At 42.4% G+C, this 24,681-nt stretch overlaps 1 protein-coding gene across 2 annotated transcripts; it reads left to right on the top strand.

Moving 5' to 3' along the window:
• The first annotated feature begins 5,715 nt into the window (after positions 1 to 5,715).
• On the top strand, positions 5,716 to 24,358 carry LOC133347686 (cartilage matrix protein-like). 2 transcript variants are annotated; one of them, XM_061560179.1, is made up of 10 exons: positions 5,716 to 5,974; positions 8,619 to 8,965; positions 9,940 to 10,162; positions 12,719 to 12,841; positions 16,354 to 16,476; positions 17,267 to 17,395; positions 19,616 to 20,056; positions 20,797 to 20,949; positions 22,322 to 22,426; positions 23,809 to 24,358. In XM_061560179.1, the coding sequence occupies exons 1-10, from the start codon at positions 5,806 to 5,808 to the stop codon at positions 23,862 to 23,864; spliced, it is 1,869 nt and encodes a 622-aa protein (XP_061416163.1). In that variant the 5' UTR covers positions 5,716 to 5,805; the 3' UTR covers positions 23,865 to 24,358. The 2 variants fall into 2 exon arrangements, with proteins under 2 accessions (XP_061416163.1, XP_061416164.1); XM_061560180.1 differs by lacking the exons at positions 19,616 to 20,056; positions 20,797 to 20,949 and having other exon boundaries at positions 5,723 to 5,974.
• Positions 24,359 to 24,681: the final 323 nt, after the last annotated feature.

The following is a 24,681-nucleotide window of genomic DNA, read 5'->3' as shown; positions in this document are numbered from 1 at the left end:
CTCCAAATATACAGGTGTCAGGGTCGGGATCGGGATCGAACCCACGGCTTCCTGTATACCAGGCGAGGTAGTTAACATCTCACCACCGTGGCACCCCCAATTATGAAAGCAAGCATTGCGTTAACATGATTTTTTTCCCTCAACATCTTTGTGAAGCGTTATAAAGTTTTGAAATATGGTATGCAGTCAAAATGTACGATTTATTCAACGAATCATCCCAACTCTTCTCCGCAACGACGACAGAGGCCCATCGTTTTAGTCCCAAAGCCCCTGTAGCCACACAACCATCACAAACCCTAAGGCCACTTACAAGCCTAACAATCACTGCGATGCAGCCGGCTCTTAAATTAATATAATACACCAGCTCCATAGCCGTTACAGCTCCTGAACCCGCTGCAAAATTAAGGATTCTAGTTATACAGCGACGAAACAGCCCCATGGCGTTCACAGCCCCAGTCATTGTAGTTGTAGCAATCGATAGCACCCATCGTCATTACAGCTCTCCAGACAATTGAGTCCAATAGCCAGCGGCATAGCTATCGAGTGCACAGAGACGGTGCACAACCACACCAGGGCCCCACAGGTCAGAGCGACTCATGCTCCGGGCTACGTAAGGAGTGTGGGCAATTGTACAGGCGGGCCCACATTGAATTCCTTGCAATGGGGAGTTCATGCCAAGCACGCTACGCCATTTGGGCCATGGGACAGACCACGGCCATTACAAACACAGTCATTACGGCTTATCGCTCCACGCACAGAGCTCTGCCGCCACTGGGACATGCGCTCTCATTATTCGTAAACACGACGATGTCTGCATCTAAATGCCCGCCGTGTCCTCGCCGACATGCACAGAGTAGAACCTCGGCTGTCATTGTACATGATGTCCATCCACTGCTGGAAGGGTGCCTTCCCACACCTCGTGGTTTTCATCGATTGTTTCATCGTACTTCATTGTACTGGACAGCGCGGGTTGGTGAAGGCAGAGAGGAGAGACGTAGATGCACATAAGTTCAGTGCAACAATGTGGCGGGCACGATGGCGTAGCGGTAACACTTGTGCATCGCAACAAGGGCCTATACATTTGATTCCCGTCTCAAGTGCCTTTCTCTGTGGAGTTTGGATGATATTTCCTGTTCTGAATGGATTTCCTCTGGATTCTCTGATTTCCTCCCATAGCAAAAAAAAAATCACTGGTATGTAACCAAATATCGCAATGCTGAAAAAATGACCTGCAAATGACTCAATCTAGTATTTTGCCCCTGGCCTCCAACAACCTTTGGCGGCCCTGGTGTTATTCTACAAAGAAGAGGTAAATACAAAAATATTGCTACAAATGTGCCAATTTCAGTGTATTTGCCTCCGCTCTCAACAAATGCAATGGTTATGAAAGACGCTCTAAGCCACTTCTCATTTTTGCTTGACTACATTGGGCATTGCTCACAGCTTACTCTGATCCAGCTCAACGCTTTTCGATTTCCTGTCCCGTGGTTCCATGGTGCCTCGTGCGCTTGGTGTGGGCCCTGGTGCAATGAATTTAACGAGGCCCCTTGTCCAATGTCATCTCCTTCATAGCTCGGTGCCTGGGCGCCTCCAGCCAATGGGCCCCGGTGCAGTTGCACAGCTTGTGCTTATCCCTGCCCTGAGGGCTGTTCTCCACATTTATTTAACTAGATTAGTTATAAAGGCAATGTACAATACACGTGACATATAATACAGGGTATGCAGATCATGGTGTAGGAGCATCTGTGATCGATTGGTTTAGCATAAGGGTTGGTGGAACTTGCAAAGGTAATCAATTATTATTCCTCACTTGCTGGGCTACAAGGTGGCCAGAAGATGGCAGTATAGCAAGTAGTTTAACAGGATGTACGTATCTTTTTTACCGTATTCTTTGCACTTATGAGGTTTTATCAAATACCTAAACTTATTCACACTTGCACAATAAATCCTTATATATGGTTAACAGATATATATTTTCATCGCAAGATGGAGCCCATTAAGACCAGAAACATATTTTTCACGGGAGATCTGGATTTAAATAATATAATAAAATCACCCAACAAAAGTATATACGTAAATAAAACTATACTGCAAACATAATTTAGAAAACAACACAACAATTTTAAATATCTTAAACTACAATAATATTGCATTTACAACATTTTAAGCATTAGCTTAAATACAATACATAATACGGGTAGCTAAACCCTGTTGTTTTTTTCATTAAAGGAATTGCTCAAACAAATCAATGGAGACCATGCCTCGTCCCCCAATTCCCTTTCTAGATTCACATAGGCGATCACATGCCATTGAACGGAAATTGTTTCCCTGCCCAATAAAAAAAGTCTTTCTCAACTCCATTGCTCATGACGACCCAACGGAACTGTCCAGCTTTCTGTGATTACGAGCCAATAGGTGAAGCTCCAGTGGAGCGCAATTTGCATACGAATGAAAAGATTGGTAATCCTTCCCGTGATTGCCATCCTTCAGGTGTATGCAAATGTAAAGTGGCACAATTTAGCATATGTGTAGTGGGTTCCACGGAGGCATACACTTTAACTGGGAGGCAACACGTTTGTTACACGCCCTCAACAGGGCTGCTACTCAACATAACAACACGTTAGCTAGACCCCAACAGGGTAACCACGTAACTAGATCCCAACAGGGTAACTGCTTAGCTAGACCCCAACAGGGTAACTGCTTTACCGGGTCAGGCGGTAACGTACTGCCGGACCCATGATGCCGAACGTGACGACCGAAGACCGAAGATCAAAGCGACGTAGCCCGACAGGATGATTACAGGAGACAGCCACGTTCGGCTCTCCGGACCCCCCTTTTTATCCCCTGAGCATGGCCTCGCTCCGCCCTCGGCCACATCCCCTTCTGGATCTGCCCAGAAGGTTCTGGGGCCTTCCACCACCTGTCCTTCTGGTCACCTGTCAGCCCCCCTCGTTATCCCCTACTTGTCACGTGCCCTATTGGGTCCCCCTAGCCTGTCACATCCTCGGGTATCAGAGAGAGGCTGTGATATGCGCAGTTCCTCATCTCTCAGCAGCTGGCGCTAACGGCGTAGTGACTCAATATACGTCACTATATATGTATAAAAAAGGTTTGTAATCACAGAAACGTTGGACCGTGTGGGGATGGGTCGTAAGGACTGGAGATATCTCATGTCCGTTGATGGCCTTGGACAATTCAGGGAAATGCCACCCCTGGTTGTGTATTAAGTGGGTACAGCCCAAAACAACATCTCTACAGCGCTGTAGCTATGACCATAAAGTGGCAACAAAGAACAAATACATTATAAGGTAGCATTCGTTACACACAAAGTGATTGCAACAAATGAACCACAACACCAGGCTGATCTCGTCAAGCAGCATAAACCATCACGCGAACTCCGGTCATCCTCGCAGCGGCTTTTGACTAGCCATCAAACAAAAACGGTTACCACATCGCGCGCTTTCAGATGCATTTCTGCGGCCGTTTGGAACCCTCTTCCTCTCGATATGAGGAAGTCACTGGAGCTATTTACTTTCAAATCAAGATTGAAAACTGAATTCTTTTAACTGCCTTTTGTGTTAAATTTGTTGCCCTTCCCCTGCACCTCCGATTACTGTTGGCTATGTACGGTGTGATAGAAGTTCAACATACAAAGAGGTTCAATGCCTTTGACCAGCACTATCTACCCCCTATGAAATAGCATTACAACATATACAGACAACTCTAAAATACAGTCCCTGTACACTACTTCCCAGTTTACTTGTATAACAGAAGCTCAATTGTCATATTAACTGCTAATGATGTTGAAAATTAAACTAATTTTACAATGATGAATTTTAAACAAGAAACTAAAACAAAAAAATGTTTACTCAAAGTTTCCCATGGGGCCACGGAGCGTTTCTCAGCCGTTGATAAAGAGATATGTGATTTAGAATTGCTTGGCTACAACCGACACACTAAGTCTTTGTGATCGCAACCAGGCGACACCAAGAAGAAACCAAAACTCACAGCTTACTTGGTGTACAATACAAAAAAACCCTCTTATTTTATATATATGTGTAGTGAGTCACTTCTGAGACACTATTTTAGGAGGCAACAACGTTGATTCTACACTATATATCTTACACACTGTTCACACACGGGATAACTAATTACGGGTCAGAGCAGCCAACATGCTGTCTGACGCACGACGCCGGAGACGGAGACAAAGACGTAGCACCTCGGGTTCCATTCCACCTGTAGACAGCCCTGACTCAGCCTCGGGGCTTCCCTTTTATGCCCCTCAGCGTGGCCTGGCTCCTCCCTTGGCCACGCCTCCTTCTAGAACCTTTCAGAAGGTTCTCTATTAGCTTTCTTCACTTATTACAGTGAATTTGGCTGTAACGGTTTCACCTGAAGACGGAAGCTTGTGTTGCCTCCGAAACGTCGTGATTTAATTTAGTTGTTTTTCCATTTATTAATTTTTTACCTACGTGACTTTACCGAAAAAACCAAAGAGTACTTCCAAAAGGTCCTGGGCCGACCTCCACGTGCCAACTGCCCGGCTCCGCCCTTAACCACGCCCCCTCCTGGAACCCTCCAGAAGGTCCTGGGCCATGCTCCCCGTGTCCCCTCGGTCACCTTTTCCGTACATCCTTCACCCCCGCCCATCATGTGCTTTCCCAGCCGGCCGGGGTGACGTGTCCCCACATGCCCCTCTGCAACAGCAGCCAGTACCACGCACCCTAGCGACCCACTGCTGTGCTGGCTGCGACACCCATATTTTCTTATTCTATTGTACCCAGCGCTACGCGCCGTAGTGATCCATTCTATGTCACTACACATGTACCACCAAAGTCTATGATGAATTACGCCCATTGTAGGCATCAGCATGTGCAGTTTTATAGTAAATCACGTGAACTTCATAACCCAACGCTTCTTTTTTTGTGGGCCATCCATCGCCGCAACAATGATATTGTAGCTTGAAGATGAATGGCTACAACTAAAATGCTGGCGAAGTTTCAAGGAACAGGTCACCAACCTTTGCGATTCATGCAGGGGCTGATGTCAATTGAAATATTGAGTATGCATGATGCGATACAATAACCATTGATTCATAAGCATCTAAATGGAACTGCGTTTAAAGGGGCTGCATTTATACAGGTAATATTACAAGCACCTCTTAAGTAGAGGTCATGAAAACCTGTAATGTGCTGTCTACAAATGAGAACAACCACTCTTGGCTACATGAATCAAAGTAATCCACATAGCACCTGCAGACGAGCTGACTTCATCGCCCCATCGCATTAGTGGAAATCCTATGCATCCAATTCCTCGGCTGCCACTCCATCATCCCAAATAGCGACGTGTCCTGCCTAAGCTCATTTACTTTTTGTAACAGTTCTAATGATTGTATGGCCTTAACGTGCAATGTTCTCGTTACTTATTACGAGGCAATGAGCACATAACATTCCTATTTTAAGGGCAAATGTGTGCCAAATGTAACACACCAATTCTATACAAACAACGGTGCATTTTTAACATTCAGCGAATGTCAAACGTCCTAGACTGCAATAGCTGCGCTGCACCCAATATTAAATTCCTCATATTTGTGTAAATCTGTCAGAGACACACAAAGCTGACAGAGGAGATCCGGATCTGGGAATTTTTTTTTGGCCACAAATATTTCAGTGCAAACCTCTCTTTGCTCGTCAGTTCAACATTCTTGAGCGAGGTGTCTGGGCCATCCCATTTAAAAGGGTCCCTTCTCGGTGGGCTCCAGCAAGTTTTTCATTGCAGTGAAAGGACCGTGACCGGTGTTAAGCTATGGCTCCAATAGATAGGCCATGTTTCTGGTCCATTTTGGTCATCAGCTTAATCTTAACAATTCCTGCTTTGGCACAGAGGACGCGTGTGCCTAGTAGCAAGGACAAGTTCAGACCTACATTTGAAATCAATTTGCAGTCACCAGCTACAAGCAATGCCGCCCAAGCAGGTATTTCTGCACAATGCAGCTTTCTGCAGTACATTTTCCAAGCTTCTCATTATGAGAAATATTGTATCTGGTGTAAGCTTTGAAGGTGAAATGTGTTTTTTATAATACAAGCAATTAACTGAACACCTAGTGGCATTTTAACAATATTTAGTGAATGTGAAATGCCTTTGAATGACACGCGTACAACATGTGTGCATATAAATTACAAGATTGTGTTTATAATTTTGCTTTAGCACAATTGGGCTTCTTTGTAATTGTCATGAACGTTATTTCGTGTCAAACTTCCAAACAAATCAGGCTCAAAACCACCTCCGTGTGCTGACAAAACCACTGTATGCTTTGGACCACAAAGCAACCTTTGATGAAATGTTTGCACATCTCAACGGTCCGTGCTTATATTAGTGGTGATCTCATTAAATGTGCGCTATAAATTACCGTGTGTATATTTGGTGATCAAAAGATTGTTTTCCTTTAGAGAGGAAATTGAAAATAATAAAATATATGCAGTAAAAATATAAATTATGCAAGAAAATAGCTTTCTTCTTTCATGCCTTGCAAACTACAATTTGACATTAAGCAATTCACTCATTCCGTAAATCTCAGAGGAACGCATAAATTCCTGGGAATTATACTGGTTACATAATTGAGCTAAGCCTGGTTGAATTGATTGGAAATATATTTATTTTTTTAAATGAATGCATGGAAATGAAGATGAATATTTAAGAACCTGCAAGATGAATTTATTTTTATTCTGGAGGGAGTGGTGGTCCGGTGGTTCATGCATTGCGTGACAAACCTGGCTACCTGAGTTTGATTCTCAGCCACAGCTAACATCAGTGATGATATCGAACTGACTGGTCCTGCCCCCCGCCCCTTTCACTAACCTGCTCTGATCAGATTGTGGAGCGTGGTAAAATAACCTCCATGACTCACACAGCACGGGAAGACCTTCATTTAGTCGTGGAATGTAAATTATTATTCCTCCGTTACTGAATTGCTTGACATTTGTGTTTTAAATTGGCATACATTTTGCAAAATAGCACGAGTTCGTATTCTATTGGAATTCACTGCAAGCATGGTTCATTTCGCGTTTGATTTCCACAGAAAATTGCCTTACATTCATGTTGTCAGAATCCAGTGATTTGCATGTGATGGATATAACAGAGGTACTGTCTAACCAGTCTCAGGACTCAAGCGGTTCATTGCAAGGAATGTGGGAAGTGAAAATGTACATTTTTAATCAAATACCTTGTCACAACAGCAAGTGTTCTGTCTTTCTATGCATGATCTTTTCAAGTTACGTTATGATTCTAGACTTCTATTTAAGTATTTGCAGAATTAACTCTTCTGCCAACAATTTTAATTTTAATAGAAGGACATTTCCACCTAGTGTTGGTGCCAACACATAAATTATGCACTACAGTCAACATCATTCCCTCTATAAAAAAATAATAAAAAAACAGAATACAGTTTGCATATATAATGGTTCTAAATGAGACTGTATAACCTGGCTGACTTCCACCATCGGAATTATTTGAAGGGAAGAGCAGAAGGAACAAAAGTTTTAATGCTTTAGGGCAGAGGGAGATGAGTTGACAGAATGGTAAATGTGGTAATGAGACACTTAACAGAGAGAAGCAAAACGCATTGAATGTGATTCTGAGCAGTTGACGTGGGAATAAATTTAAAAAAAAGTGTGCCGAGGTGCCTGGGTGGTTAAGATGTCAGCATGCTATGGCGGCACCACCTGAGCTTGAATCTGGGTTTCTGCCACCCATGAAGAACTATTTACATTTTACATTTAGCTTTTTATCCACGAAAGCCACACTGTGTTAGCGTACACATTTTTACTTTTTTAATTAAAGATGTGATTTAAGTGGGAGGAAACCGTTGCACTCTGAGAAACCCCACGCGCATGAGGGGGCAACACTCTATTCCAGTACAGAATGAAACAGATGGCGATTAGTCCGCTTGCTGTACCACCTTCTCCTGGCAATCCAGGGTATGGCACGTCGACACCCAAGGGAAGGAAGTTCCCACAACATGTTTGAACCACCACCCTCGCTGCCTCCACAGTGCTGGATTACAGTCATGCGTCACCACTGCCCAAATCGGTTCATCAATTTAGTTTTGGGCTTCATCTTTGGCTAAATTCTAGCTCTGAGAATAAACAAAAATATATTGCATTGACTGCTATATGTTCACATAATTGCATTGCAGAGTGCTTGAGTAAGTACAACCCTCACTGCGTGAAGGATAGTAAAAAAAATCAGGCCACATGAAGAAAAGGTCTTTTTTGGGAGAGATCCTGTGAAACATGTCTTCTGCAGCCATCCTTTGGCACACAGGGTGCACTAAGTCGCAGGATTTCTGAATTGATTGTTCATCTCATGTTATTATGCTACTGGAATGCATTTTAATAAATTGATGCTTATCAATATATCTTGAACTAAAGGTGCAAATTCCACATTCAGTTGGCATGAGCAAGTCACTCCGTGGACAATCTAAACTCGCTTGCCTAAAATAATAATGCATGCTGACGCGACTTTTGAAACTTGTGCAAAATAAAAAAAATTGCTCTAAGAAGAAACTGAAAAGTAAAAAAAAAATCGAATCTGACATCACTCACGTGTGCTTCTCGCAGGTGGGCAGTGCACCAGCAAGATCCTCGACCTCCTGTTCATCATCGACAGCTCTCGCAGCGTGCGCATCCACGAGTTCGAGAAGGTGAAGCTCTTCATGATCGATGTTATCGACTCGCTGGACATCAGCCCCGATGGCACCCGCGTAGCCATGCTGCAGTACGCCAGCACGGTGCAGAACGAGTTCTCCTTCAACACATTCTTCAACAAGGATGACATGAAGAAGGCGGTGGCGGGTATCGATCCGCTCTCCACGGGCACCATGACGGGCCTGGCGATCCGCTACGCCATGGACGTGGCCTTCACGGAGAAGGAGGGCGCCCGCCCGCCGTCAAAGAAAATCCCCAAGGTGTGACGGCGGCACGCAGGGCTCGATTCAGTTTGAGAGGAGGTGGTGGTGGTGGTTGTGGCCTGGTGCTGTTTCAGCCTCGGTCGGGGGGGACTCTATTTGTATCTTCAATTCCTTTGCTTAAATGAATCAATAAGTCTCCTTATAAAACGCACCTCATATCAATAAAGGCATCTCAGAGATGTTTAAGTAAAATAAAAATTGCATGAATGCCCAACACTTAAACTATACGAGACATTTAATTGAAGCTGTGGCTCGGAATCAATATCAGGTCACCTGGTTCACAGCGCAGTGCACTAACAATGTTGCCAGTGATGCAATGCTTATGTAACCACTGCATTTCGCTGTTGTGAATGACCATTTCGAGTCTGTGTTTTGGCTGGGTGGTATATGGAGAGCAACGGTTTGTGATGCTGCGAGGTTGAGTAGCACCAGGGCTGTTAAGGTAATATGTGGCTGGGCTTAATTAAAATGTATTATTCTATACATTGTGTAAAATTCCTTTGTTTTGTTAACAACTACACTAACACTCCTCAAGGGGAACTCATGGAAACCTCACTGTAACTCCTTAAGATAGCCACTTGAGTGCATGGCAAAAGCTTGGAAGAAGAAATGCTGAACAGCCTAACCTTAAAAATCATATTTGGTACGTAAGATGTTTTATAAACTAAACTATTTTTATTTGATCAGGTAAGCCCCAATGAGCTATATAATTGTTTTTTTCAGAAGCGACCTGGCCACAAAGAATAGCTCAACAAAGTGAATTATGTAGAAATGTATAGGAGCCAAATACTCTCTAAACACATGTTTCTACATCTGACGACCCGGAGAAAAATGAACGCGACCACTTGGAGAACGTGCAAACTGCAAATATACAGACATTAGGGTCGGAATCGAACCCACCTCCTCTATACCAGACGAGGTAGTTAACATCTTGCCACCGTGGCCACTGTGTGTACTTGTGTGGTTGATAGGTGGCCATCGTGGTGACGGACGGGAGACCCCAGGACCGGGTAGTGGAGGTCTCGGAGCAGGCGAGGGCCTCGGGCATCGTGATTTACGCCGTTGGTGTGGACCAGGCGGAAGTCTCCTCCTTGGAGGCCATTGCCACTGATCCTGATGAGGAGCATGTCTACTACGTGGAGTCCTATGGCGTCATTGAGAAGCTCAGCCTCAAGTTCCGGGACAGGTTTTGTGGTGAATCAGAGCTTAAGACTACGCGAATCACAAACAGTATTCCTCCGTTATTCGCGAGGGCTACGTTCTGGAGATGCGTGTGAATAGCAAATAAACACATATCACTTTTCACAATACAAAAACACAATTCATCAACCACATTAATTCCATACACCCAGCCATCAAATTCACCATGGAGGTGGAAAAGGATGGCAAGCTAACATTTTTAGATGTTCTAATCGAAAAGAGACCAGATGGCTCAATGGGACACTCTGTCTACAGGAAAGCCACCCATAAAGATGCCTACCTAAAACCTGACTCCCACCACCATCCATCCCAGAATAATTCCCTCATCAAAACTCTACACCGTAGAGCTCAATGTATCTCCGACCATCATCACCTAGCCAGTGAACTGGAACACGTACACCAAGCTCTCAAGATGAATGGATATTCGGACCACATAATCCGTAAAGCTATCACCCCAACCGTTGGGAAAGAACCATCTGAGGACCCAATCAAACGCATCACCTTGCCATACATAGCAGGGGTCACCAAAAAGATTTCCAAAATATTTAGCATTTACATTTTATCACCAAGAGATCTGCATGTTAGAATGATTGGAAAGGTGATGTGGAGACGTTACCGTTGCACTGTAGATACGCAGTGATGCTGTCACGGATGGATGACACAGCATGCTGGGTTCTTTTGTCTGATCTCATGGCGCATTCCGTGTGAAATTTCGTTCACACGAAAATTAGATTTCGTTAATAGAAATGTCCGTAATTTGTCAATTGCATTATCGTGAAAATTCGTAAACCAACCGTTCGGAAATCGAGGGATACATCTACATTGTAATGACCTTTTTGAAGAGATAGGATGATGAAGTGTGTCACCAATGTTATCCAGTATATGCTTGTACTATCATTCTAAAAATAGAAAACCTAAATTTTCTGATATGATTCTCACAAAACGAAGGCTTTTTAGGTTGATTAGTTTCGTTCACAACTCAGGCTCAACAAAAGTTCTACACTGCTTTAAGTCTCGTGGAAAATTACACGATCGTCATTTAACTCAAATTATACGATGACCATCACGAGTGAATACAGTACGTATGTGTCCAATGATGTTAACCATTGCTGAGAATGAAACTCAGGTGGTCGGGTTCTTAGCACAAACCACGCACCTAGCATATGAAATGCGTACGCAATACATGGAACAGTTAATTAGTGGTTCTCAACTCAGTGTCCAGTGCACACTCAAGGGGTTCAGGGGCTATGACTACTTGCAGGGGGCAGTGTTAAAATGAAAAAATTGATAATGAAAAGCTACAGGGGGCCACAAACACCTGCGGAGTTTAGAGTTTGTCTTCAAAGCCTTGGTGTAACTATTGGCTGCGTATGCGGTGCGGTTGCCAGAAGGTGCATTTTCATTCCTTTCACCAGGGCACATGCCAACCGCGCTACGTCACTGATTAGTAGAACCATTGCAAAGTCTGATTAGATTATTCACGAGGTGTAAATATAGTGTCGACGCACTGACCACTGTGTAAATATAAAACGCCCTACTCGTGGGGCCACCATGACACATTGCTATAGTTGAGAAGTTGAGAACCATAATAACGGTTTTTGGGTTAGATCGCTTCAATATAAATGTGCCATTAACCCACCACCACCCGACACAACTAATTAGTAAGGTTTGTCATGTAACATTCCCCCGCACCTCTGATTAACATGGTTGGCTATGTATGGTGTGAAAGAAGTATCAATATGCATACAACAAAACGTGTCAATTAGCTATTACTTCAGCACATCGGTGTGATGGTGAGTAAACCCACAACATTTCACCACTGAAACGTCTTACTCAATTGTAAATGTTGTGGATTTACTCGCCATCACACCGATATGCTGAAGTAATTGCTAATTGGCACCTTTTGTTCACGTGACGAACCTTACTAACTGGATGTGCCCGGTGGTAATGGTTTAACAACGCATTTGTATTTACACGCTCTAACCCAAAAAACCTTTATTATGAAAAATATTGGTCGCAAAAGCCGACGTGTTATGCGGTGCATTATTACCATTCCATTTCCATGTTAAACCTGGTGACCTTCCCCATTGTCACTGTCAGACATTTCCAAAATAATGCTCGGAGCTTATCTCTGCTGATGCCACTCTCCAATTTGCTGCTAATCCTTCACGATGTGTGCACGTAACATAACAATAATGTATTAATAATTATAGCTCTTTGTCAATCCACTGTTGAAAAAAGGCCTCTCTACCCTGCGTTCGTCATGGGGGGTTTTGACCATTCTTCACCGTGCGCATTAGTGCAGGTTAGTGAAGAGGGGTGGTGGTGGGGGGGGGGCAAGACCGATTGACGCAATCACTCACCACTGGTGTTTGTCGTGACTGAGAATTATACTCAGGTATAAAACAGGGTCCTAACCACTGCACCATCACTCCAACCACACATACACATGATATTGCACATCAATACATCTCCACGGATTTCCAGGTAAGATTTCGTTTCACCCGCCTTATGTGAAATTTTATTTGTGCGTACCTATGCGTTTCACAGGTGTGAAACCGTGCGCCGTGGTGGACCACGGCTGCGAGCAGATCTGCGTGGACTCGCAAAACTCCTACCACTGCAAATGTTATGATAACTACACGCTCAACGCCGACAAGAAGACCTGTTCACGTGAGCCTCACCCTACCCTTGCACTGAGCAGCAGAACTATTGCTGCGCCTCATTAACAACCTGCCTTTGGATTTCCACCGACAATACCTCTTCCTGGAGTATTCCAAATTAATATTATTTTTTATGTTAGTTGAGAAGGCCCATTGAGCAATATAGCTTTTGTTTCAGAAGTGGCCTGGCCACAAATGGTATCTCAACCAAGTGGCTTATCACGTGGAAATGTATAGCAGTCAAATACTCTAAACGCATGTTTCTACATGTAGCGGGAATACCAGAGGACCAGGAGAAAAATACACGTGACCACAGGAAGAACATTCAAACTCCAAATATACAGGACAAGCATCAGGGTCGGGATCGAACCCACAACCTCCTGTATACCAGGCGAGGGAGTTAACATAATTTCACCCAATCTGACACATTAGTTAACACGTTATTTCTCAAGTTTGCATTCTATTTATGCAATAATCTCACAAAACGTTGGCTGAGGGAGGATAGTTGTAGTTGTGGTGGTGTTGTTGTTATTTTAGTCACCAATCTGACACAAGGGACATAAAAAGTTGCTACCGATCATTATAATTTAATAGTTTTTTTGGCTTCACAAACCCTTATATTGATATTCACTTACTTGTTTGTATTAATAAGAAAAGACTACTGGAAAATTGTAATTGGAAAGATGGAATGACTGAAAGAGGGCAGGAATGATTACCAAAATGTGTCAAAAAGTTTAGTAAAATAAGAGATGTCACTTTAGAATGCATATTAAACAAAGGTGTGCCCTCTAGCATGGAATGGTTCAGGCATTGGGCACTTGAAGGGAATTCATCTAGTGAATTTCCTATTATTTCTTGATCATACACCAGGTAAAAGTTCAGAAACAAACATCAGTTTTGGGAAATCGGACAGATCCTTTTCTCCAAAGCAGTTTTCATGCTCTCTGTAAATAATGAGAAACATGTCAGTCAGATACAAATGCTCGGGCTAGAAACAAATGAACCGTTCATGTTAAAACTGTGTTTGCCAATTGGAGACATTGCAATAGCTTGCCAGACAGTCTGTAAATATTGCGTGTCTTTTGTGCAACTTGCCTTAAAAAGCAAAACCTAAATTGTTGTGTTTAAAGTCAGTTCAAATTAGAATGCAATCAGTATAAAACAGCAAGCGTTTGTGAAAGTTAGTTTTAAATTGACAAAATATAAATGCATGGGAATTATTTAGCAAAATAATCTACACAACTCAGCTTGAATTTGAACGGTGCAATGATAATGGTAACTCACGTTCGTGATCGGTGATGAAGAGAGACAAAAAATGTAGCAAAAATTTCTGACTGATTAAAAAAAATTATATTTTAAAGATGTCCCCCCCCCCCCGTATTTTAACATTGAACAAGCATTTGAGTGCACAAAAAGTTGGGTAGAATACATTACACCTCCTTAAAGTGTGTATACATTTTATTATAACGCTCGTGTCAGAGTGGACACGTTACATTTTGTACGCTGGTAGTAAGGGACGTCACAATCAGTTGCATAAAACACGCGTACGTACTACATTTAATGTTCTATGCATTTGCAACAACTTTTAAACATTTAGAGTTTTAAATGAGACTTTCTGCGAATTGAAGTGAGATTGTAGACAGAGGCGCTTACTCTGCAGAGGGTGGATTGCATGGATCAGTAATGCTACGTTGGTATAAAATGCGCGGACTCTGCATTTACGCCTAAACAACTAGACTTAAGTAGGTACACGTATACATCTTCACCTACACAGTCTATGTACAGTGTGAAATCACGGCAGGGAAGTAATACTCATGCATTAATTTACGGACGAGAAGCAGAGAGCTACATGTGTGAGTGCATGCAAGATGCACAATGTACACTGTGTAAACAACCAAAGGGAGTCATACAGTCATAAGGCTGGGGACAGAGTGAAAGAAATGGTCTATCCAGTGAGATGGTGAATGCTACATATTAGTCAGTATAATAACAGGAAGGCATCTAAACACCGTACTGAGTAAACGAAATGTAATAAATGAATGCATAGCATTTGGAAGATAGCATACATATTTACAGTATGCATTGCTGTACATTGAGATGCTATAAACATGTGAAATCAATATTAATGAAATGTCTTCTTCCAAGCGTACACATTTTCGTCACATGCTTTTAATAAAATTAACAAACAAACAGCTACTTTACACTTTACACGAATATCTTTGCTCGCGAGTTCCCGCTTGTCTTTTGACGATAATTCGACAGTACCCTGTCAATATTGTAACATCGATTGGGGGGGGGGGGGATTGGTGGTTGCTCATTGCATTCTGCTTGCATTTTCTGCCGCGCTGTTTGAGTTTCCACACCGCTTGCAACCAAAACCTGCATTATTGATGCTTCCTTGACCCATATGCCACTGTCGGGGCTCACGCTGTGCGTAGTTCGTTGCTAACCACAACTCCATGCGCCCCTCGTGTTGACAACACCTCCCAGCGCTGCTCTTGACACGAAGCAAATGGCTCTTCGCACAGACATAACCCCCCCCCCGCCACGTGTTTGCGCACAGTTTGCTAGAAACGACCACAACGAAACATCGAGCAGACGTGGTTTAATGTCCAGGACAATATAATTTCTCCCAGCTGAAGACACTTTGTGTTTAACTTTTGCATGTTGCTGGAGTTTCTCACACAAAACACTACTCGCTCACCTGCCACCTGAACACGCATTTTGTTTAATGCTGGGGGGGATCTGAAAGGGGAAGTGCTAGGTTGTGATGTTTGAAAGGAGGGTTGTCGGTGCTAATGAGAGGAATGAGATGTTCCATTAACACAACAAAAAACATGTAAATATCCAGCTGTTTTCGCGAACAGCAATAATTAATATACTAAATAAGTAGAATTCAGTGACAATTATGCTTCAGTGATTCCAATCAAATTAGCAGTGTTGTATAATGAACCTCGGGTTTCTTTTTGCGTGTACATGGGAACTGTTTTTAATTGTTATCATCGTTTTAACATTGACATTGTGTTAGGGCAACTGTAGTCTATGCAGTAAATGAGGGGCAAACAGCAATGTTAAATGAGCCAACGGTTTTAATTGTATCCTTTAGAATTCTGGTCAAGGTCCATTACACTTAGACAAAATTGTTATTTAAAATGTGATTACTCGTAATTGGGGGAAAAGGTACATATTTGACTTCCAGACGACTTAATTACACTGCCATTACACCAGTAATTGTGAGTGTGTATTTGTTCATTCGTATATTCATGTATTTGTACAGAACTTGTAAGTTGTATTTAGCGGAAGTATGGAAAGTGTTACATTTACTTAGATATTATATTGTGGAAGAATCTGCGGCAACTGCATATTTTTGCTTGATTATATAAATTCATCCTCATGTCATAAAATAGTACTTATTTAAACTGCGTGCATGTCCATGCACTATTACGTTTCTTCGAGTGTGTTTTTGTGTTTGTTTACTAATGTCATAGTTATGGCAACATTGCGTCACTTGTTTTTCTCTAGTCAAGAAGCTGTGTTCCGTGGTTAATCATGGATGCCAGCACATTTGTGTCGACACTCCCGGCTCCTACTACTGCCGGTGCAATGAAGGATACATCTTAAATGAGGACAAAAAAACCTGCTCGCGTAAGGACCCTCTTGCGTCATTAGCTGCTACGCCAGACACATTGAACTTGTAGGAAATTTCTGCCCCGTTTCTGTGTTGGTTGTGACTGGTTGCTGCGATATACTTTTTCACGATACGATGTTAAATTTAATGATGTGACAATTATTGCAAAATCAATTTCCAATAAAAAATTTTACGTCTTCGTTTTTTGTATAAATATTAAAAAGTTCTTCAACTGCAATGCACTCAGCATACACCTGCCATAAGTTTTTTTTCTGAGCATTCAACTTTACTATGTATAATGCTTACAGTGCACATGCTGTCCGTTGCAAATTAATAAAATGAACGACAACAAAGATGACATTCTACACAGAAATAGCTGTGCCATCAATTATTCTGAAAAAAAATGTGCAATTGGAATACAATTGGAGAAAAAGACAATTAAAAAGAAAACTACAACATTTTTGGGGAGATAGATTCATACAATCCAACACATCAAAATAACAGCACTTTCAGTACCGATGGCAAAACACCAGAGTAAAGAATAATGGATAATAGCAATTTTAACAACTTCAATTACTAAGTGGCTTATTTAATGTTTCAGAAAAAAAAAATATATATATATAATTAAGCTATTAAAACAATATAGCCTGAGCGGTGATAATCACGATATTTTTGGATTAATATGTTTTGCAACAACGAACCTTGGTCCTTATATTGCACGGTATATTGTATTATCGGCATATCGCGGCAACCATGGTTGTGATGTTTAATTGCGGTTGAAAGCGTCCCCGATGTGTTTACTCACAGGCCTTGTGCTTGACATTTGTGCCACAATTGAGCATGGCTGTGAGCATATCTGCGTGAGCACTGCGACCTCCTACTACTGCCAATGCAGTCAGGGGTACAACCTCAACGGTGATGGCAAGACTTGCAGACGTGAGTTCATATCACACCACTAATCACATACATCCCATACATCCTAATGTCACGCATGGTCATGCTAACAATACTAATAGATTAAATCCACCGCTTACGTGTATTAAAAATGAAAGCCACTACTCTTAAATGAAATAGCTACAGTGTAAGTTGGCTGGATGGCTCAGAGTGCAGAGCTGGCACTGCTGAGACCCTGCATTCGAATGGAGGCAGCCGCCCATGATTAAATGTCGTGAGTTGATGGTCTCACCCCGGTCACCACGTTAAGAAAACCAACATTAAATTTGTTTCCGCAATTACTTTTGCGAAACTCCAGCTCTGATAATTAAATATATCAGTTGGACTGTCAAGCGTCGAACATTATTCGCAGTGGCAGTGAGTGGGACCGGCAATCACTTGAAGGGATTTCAGAGTAAGCTCTGTGATATGCACTTGTGTGGATCATGCTCAAACATAGAGGGTCGTGCTGCTCTGTACGAGATCTGAAATGAGAAAGATTCGTAATTTCATGACACGAAGCCAATAGCACAATCTGAATACAATTGGAGAAAAAAATAAGACAAAAAGATTTAAACTACCAAATGTTAAATTTCGATTTGAGGCTTTCGTGACTGCAGGAATCCATCTTCTTGGTTCTTTCGGTAAAGTCACGTAGAAGGGAAATAATTAAATAATAAAAATAAAACATTATAAAATAATTCTCACGACGTTTCGGCCACAACGCAAGCAGCAAATGTTACTACAGACGCATACAATCCACCACATCATAATAACAGTACTTGCAGTACTGATCGCAAAACACCAGAGTAAAAAATATGACCATTGACATAATCATCTCCATTGTCATAATTACCAGCCATTGTTGATACTATTACCAAATCATACGCAACCTTATGATAAGTATTGTCATAATACTAGCGCATTTCAATAAGAAAGATACTTTATTAACTCTGTACTCTCCTTTAAGTCAGTGCGACTGGGTACAAAAAAAGGATATCGAATGGGGTGTGACCTGTATTTTCACGTGCAAAACGTTAATGTCCACATATTTGCAGCAGATAGCAGATGTATCACGTGATCAACGATGGCAGCACCCCTGCACAATTTATAATTCTAAGATCAGTGAGTTTTCTTTTTTACCTCTGAGGATGTAAAGACAAGTGAGGTTTATTGCAGAATTAAGCAATAGCCAATGAATACGTGTAACGTGTACTGCCCTTAATAATGACAATTGGAAACGTGTTCGGAATGTGGCGCATTGAGATGAATATACATTGCCGTCATGATGGAAACCTGGTGAACGAGGCACCACAATGGCAATGCTCGTTTGCTTTACAGTCGTCCCCTAATTTTTTTGCCAGCCACTAGCAATGTATGGTCGTGCAGGGTTACTGTCATCCTTGCCCACTTGATACATCTCCTTCTTAGCAGATAAACCAGAAAAAAATAAGATTGCGTGCAAGAACCAGGATCACACTGCATTCACTACTTTAATTGTACCTGAATTGCACTAACATTGGTTGTGGAATTGTTAAAAGTCTCTTTACTTATTGAAATATCATCATAATAACCACGATGATACAGAATCATTCATTTAATTCATTTCATGAACAAGGATGTTGGTTACATTACAACCCCATTTACTCCCCGTTAGAAGAGCAATACAGTAATACACCAGAGACAAAATCCTCCCTCAATGGCAAGGCTATTTACAACTCCACGTACTCTTGGGAAGGCACGCTTGAGATTAACAAACACTAATTAGGCAAATTAGTACACACAGGCTTTAATTTACGACCAGCATCTATTAACAATTCAGAGAATAAATGTAAGCACGCCCCATGGGTATTGAGGGAAAAAAGACAAATCCTTGGCCAGCGTTTTCCATTCGTTATTTCCCCCTTTTCTGTTTTGCTCACACATTCTTCCCACTCAGGGTAAAAGAACATTAGCGCTGTTGAGCAGTAGCACATCTATCAACAGCAGGAGAAAGCACACCGATTCTGTTCACATTAGTGTCCCTGTTGGTGCCCTCTACATGGAGGTTCACAACAATCAAGGCCAATGCTTGAAATCAATTTCAAGAAACGCCCTTTCGCACCACACTTGTTACACTTGTTGGCTAGTGATCTGTCGTGAGGCTGTGCCGATGATGTCGCAACTCCACACAGGATGAAGATGTGCAAATGGCAACGCTCACCTGTGTTGATGATTCCACAGAATGTAGGTTGGCCAGTTTAGACGTAGTGTTTGTTGTCGACGGCTCAAAAAGTGTCAAGTCCAAGAACTTTGAGCACATCAAGGAGTTTGTGAACCGTGTGGTGGACGCCCTGGAGGTGGGTCCAGGTGCGACGCGCGTGGGGCTGATTCAATACTCAACACGCGTCCAGACGGAACTTGCTCTCGGACAGCACACCACGGCAGAGGCCATCAAGGCGGCTGTGAAAGGCGTCCGCTACATGGGCCGTGGATCCATGACGGGCATTGCCCTCCACCACCTGGTAACGCAGGGCTTTGCACCAGCCGGTGGCATTGGAAAAGAGGTGGCTGCTGGCATTTCAGTGCCCGGCAAGGCCCCCCCCCGTAAGGTGGCTATAATATTTAGTGACGGCCGCTCACAGGACAATATCAACCCGTGGACCACACAGGCCAAGGAGGCAGGTGAGCACACCGTGTCTGGCAGAGTCGTTTTGAAGACGATTAACCTCCTAATCCACAAACCTGGTGAAGCATGCTCAAGAGAACGCCAGCAAAGAAGCGCATTGCCCTCCTTTTAACATTCTATGGAATGGATTGCATGTTTTGACGCATGGTTGGCCTATCTTCATCTCTTCTCAGTTATTTTGGAGCGCACACGCTGAGATATACGGCAGCACTCGTTAACCCTGTTGCCCCTCTCAGGCCGTGCTCGCTGAAAAGATGTCTTCATTTTTCCTCGTAAGTGGTTCGCGTAAACTAAACGTCGCATGCGCCCTCTGGATGCTCACAAAGTCCCATTGTATTTTTGATCTAATCGCCAATCCCACTGCTGCAAGCCTGCAATATATTTTAACAAATTAAATGTGTTACTAAATTAACAAAATGCACGTGTGAAAATCTAGTCCCCGGCATGCAATTTCCTATTTTGAAATGAATGCAAATTTTGAGGTCTGAAAACATCGTGCAAATCTTTTAAGCCTGACCAAATACAATTGAAATCTATCCATTCTTGCGACTGCTATGTATATTTAATTTGCAAGACCAGAAAAAAAAGTACAACCTCAGTCATGAATGAAGAATTTGCATATTCCTGCTCAAGCCTCTGCTAGGTTCTGCAAGTTTGCAATTCCCCTGGCAAGAGTGGTGTTCATTGCTTTGTGCCCGCGTGTGTGTCCTCTGGTGCACGGCACGCACCATCGCAGGGATAACGATGTTTGCTATAGGCGTAGGTCAGACTGTGGAGACCGAGATTAAAGAAATCGCCTCTGATCCCGACGATGATCACATTTTCTACGCACGTAACTTTTCTGCTGTTCCACAAATAGCAGAAAAGCTCAAACGCAGGATCTGTGAAGGTAAGTCTTTTTTGGGGGAGGGGGCGCCTGTTTTGTCTTCATGCCCTTTTACTGAAAGCAGACAGTTCCTTTCATGTTTAAAAGCCCGTATACTATGTACATTTGAAATTGTATGCAAATGGTATCTGTATAAAAAAAATATTTTACTTATATCTTTGGTTGTAATGGATCCAGAATCTGCCAGCTTGATACTGCCTCACATGAATAAAGCACAGCGTAGACAAACACCATGCCAACCGGATACATTTAATGAATGCGAGTGCCCAATTAGAGGTTGGCCTATTTCTTTGTTCGAGCTCAAAGCAATCCATACGTTTAAATAAAAGGAGTGATGTTCGCCGAAAATAAGTTTTCAACCTTGAACTTATTCGCATTTTTTTAGTTGAAAGTCTACCGATTTCTCGAGTTAAACACGTGGCAATTTTTTTGGGCACTGGCAGAGCTATAAGTATGCGTCAGAGATCGTGCTGAGTTTGAACGTACGTGTGTTTGCTCCGGCCGGAACCATAAGTGCACAAACATTGAGCCTGTGTGCTGTCTCATACCTTTACGCTTGAATGTGGATGGTTAAAAATGCTCACCCCATGTGTGTAATGTCTGTACAAAAGGCGAATAACATCGTGCCACAGGTCCACATTCCTGCTTGTGTTTGAACAAATATGGTACAAGGTCTACCAACCAATGTAGGCAACAACCGAACCGTAATGTGGCTTATTATATACATATCTTAAATGAACTATTACCCAAAGTATCGTTAAACATTTAGTATTTGTTACATTTTATTCCACCTTAAGTTGATATTTTTGTCATTTAAAATATCATCAGCCATTAACAAACCACTGCTGGATGATGGCCTATCCAAGCTGTCAGCCTCCCTCTCGGTCACACAATGCAACAATCTATTCGCACACGAGCTGATCTCATTGGCCAATCTTCGACGAGGATGTCTACTCAAGCACGTTCCTTTCTTTTGCTACCACTCCATCATTAGTCTCGACCACCAGCCATCATCATGTCGAGTGATATGTCCAGCCCAAACCACGCTTACTTTTGTTTACAATATGATTAAAGACACGTATCATCATGCCAACCATATTCCGAAACGTTAACTGTTACAATATTGTATTTATACATCTATTCTCCGTGAACTATGGACAATGTTACTGAGACAAATCGGAAGCTAAAATGAAAAGAAAACAATGACGTGGAAGGGATTCAACAGTAATCTGATGTCCTTTTCCACGGTTTTGGCCTCGTGCTTTGCGGCGTGGTTCTGTGGACGATTCCCCGTTGGCTGCGCGGGTTGTCTGTCGTGCGTGTGGCTGCGCGTACGTCGCTTGGCTTCTTTGCTTGCCCCTTCCCTGCCCTGCAGAGGAGGCGCGGAAGGTGGTGACCGTGGAGGACCCCTGCAAGTGTGAGGCCATCGTGGCCTTCCGCACCAGCGTGCACACCATGCTGGATGCCATCCGAGACACACATATCCTTCTGAGCCTTGACAAATATGGGACGAATATTCCCTGTGTAGGAGTTTACAGACTGGCGGAGCGAGTGCTGTCCTACCCGTGGGACCTTGTTTTCTCGAGTATTAAAATGATGGGAAAAATAAGAGTAGGCTTTATATTTTCTGATAATAAAACAGGTGTTGACATGTTCAAACACCAAAAAATAGACACCCATTGCAAGGCATCAAGTCTGCATTTAACCACACATACGTGTGGCACAAAAACATGCCTTCCATGCGGCCTTGTCTCACCAGTGTTAGACCAGAGAGCATAATTGTTTGCATGTTTTGTCACAAGTCTGTGTGGCTAATGCAGACTTGATGCATTGCAATATGTATATAATTGGTGTTTGAACATCTTAAGACCTGTTTCATTCCCAGAAAGGGTAAAGCCTATTCTTAGTTTTTGTTCCATCAGGTACTGTTAGCGAGCACCCATTGAGGTGAGCACTAGAGGGATGTGTGGCTAGCACCTGAAGCTGGTTGCCTCTGTCTGCCGAGTCCTGGAGTTTGAGTCGACATCAACGAGGCCCAGTGGTCATCCTCTTAAGAGGAGGTGCAAACAGATTCATGGAAAAATGTCGCATTTTTTAAAACTTTTCATTGTCATAAACCGTACGATAGAGAGAACGCGTTTTTCTGCAGGCTACATTCCAGAAGAAGATTTCGAGAGATGCAGAAATGTTTGGAAATGGGTTAATGTCTTGTTGTTTCTGACAAAGCAAAAACATCTTGTTTGAGAGGATGGTGCAGTCACTCTGTGTTTTATTTATTACCCATGGCATGCATGCCTAATTGAGATAATCGAAGGATGAATATAAATGACTGTTTTCATCCGCACCCAGGGACCGATGTCACGTAGAAGTAATTAATTAAATACAATACACAATGTTATCTCCCCAATTGGGACTCAAGTCCCCTACAGTTTTGTGTTTATGCTGACAAAGAGTTCATGATAAGTTTGGCAGTTATATTTTTACAGTTATGTAGTTAAACTAAACTATTAACTATTTATTTTGTATTTTACCAGGTAAGGCCCACTGAGCTATATAGCTATTTTTCGCAAGCGACCTAGCCACAAATGATAGCTCAACAAAGTGGCTTATCATGTGGAAATGTATAGCAGCCAAATACTCTAAACGCATGTTTCTAAATGTGGAGGAGAAAACCGGAGAACCCGGAGAAAAATCCACGCAACCACGGGGAGAACATGCAAACTCCAAATATACAGCAGGCGTCATGGTCGGGATGAAACCCACGACCTCCTGTATATCAGGCGAGATAGTTAACATCTCGCCAGGGTGACGTCTAGTTGTATGAGGTGCTACTTCGTTGAGAGTCCTTAATTTTTAATTTACTGGCAGAGATCACCCTCAGATTAGAATATTTGGAAGCGAGGCTGGGACAGCCTTGAACATTCACAGGATCTTCCAAGTCATCTTCTTCAAAAACTTCATGAAGAAGAAACACCTTAATTGTATTTAGCAAATATGTAGGCATTGTTTATATAACTAAAATGTAAACATTATGAACATTACTTCACAATTTCCTAGTTTGTATCATTCACTAGTAGTGAACAAATCTTGTTGTTTAAAACTGAAAATATTGTTTAAAACATTATTTTTGACAATTATAACGTGGATATCTTCATTTTATTACGTGTAAATGGTGAAATGTAAAATTGTGTAAGAGTATTTTATCAAGGCAATTATAATTTAGTCGTGCGAGGTATCTTTATTGCTCATGCACAATATTGATGAATATTTTCTTACATTGAACAGCTGGGAGATGGCTTCTTTGTGAAATGTCTTAGAATACCACATTGTCCTTTTTTTGTCAGAAAATTAATAGAAATATTTAAGAAAGACATCTGTATTCATGTATATTAATAAAACATAAAAGCATTTTCCTCTTGAGTGTTTCGTTTTAAACAAGTGTTACACGTCGATGCCTCAATGACCTCAAGATGACCTTTTTTAGGTGACTCCGTATCATTCTCAGCTGTAGACACTGCCCATTTGCACATTAAGAGCATGAATTTTGAACCACAGTGCGACTGCAGAAGAGCAAACAGTCTGATTCCATCATGTCTGTGGAATGAGTTGAAGCCATTCACGAGGTGGGGTTTTTTGAGGCCTCAAATAGATGCAACATTCTCACCTCGCTGGTGAGCCAGACTTGGCTCTAGTCCCATAGTATGTGCTTGTTCAAGCACCCCCTGAACTGGAGAC

This window comes from Lethenteron reissneri, chromosome 26, assembly GCF_015708825.2.
Source record: "Lethenteron reissneri isolate LAM-NWPU_2019-01 chromosome 26, ASM1570882v1, whole genome shotgun sequence".
Taxonomy (NCBI): domain Eukaryota; kingdom Metazoa; phylum Chordata; class Hyperoartia; order Petromyzontiformes; family Petromyzontidae; genus Lethenteron; species Lethenteron reissneri.
This window is presented reverse-complemented; position numbering and strand designations above follow the sequence as displayed.

Bases quoted from the DNA above. Each gene is read 5' to 3' on its own strand.
- LOC133347686 (XM_061560179.1), top strand. From the start codon at position 5,806: ATGGCTCCAATAGATAGGCCATGTTTCTGGTCCATTTTGGTCATCAGC. The intron at 12,842-16,353 runs GTGAGCCTCACC...GTTTTTCTCTAG, and splicing joins CGACAAGAAGACCTGTTCAC to TCAAGAAGCTGTGTTCCGTG. The intron at 17,396-19,615 runs GTGAGTTCATAT...ATGATTCCACAG, and splicing joins TGATGGCAAGACTTGCAGAC to AATGTAGGTTGGCCAGTTTA.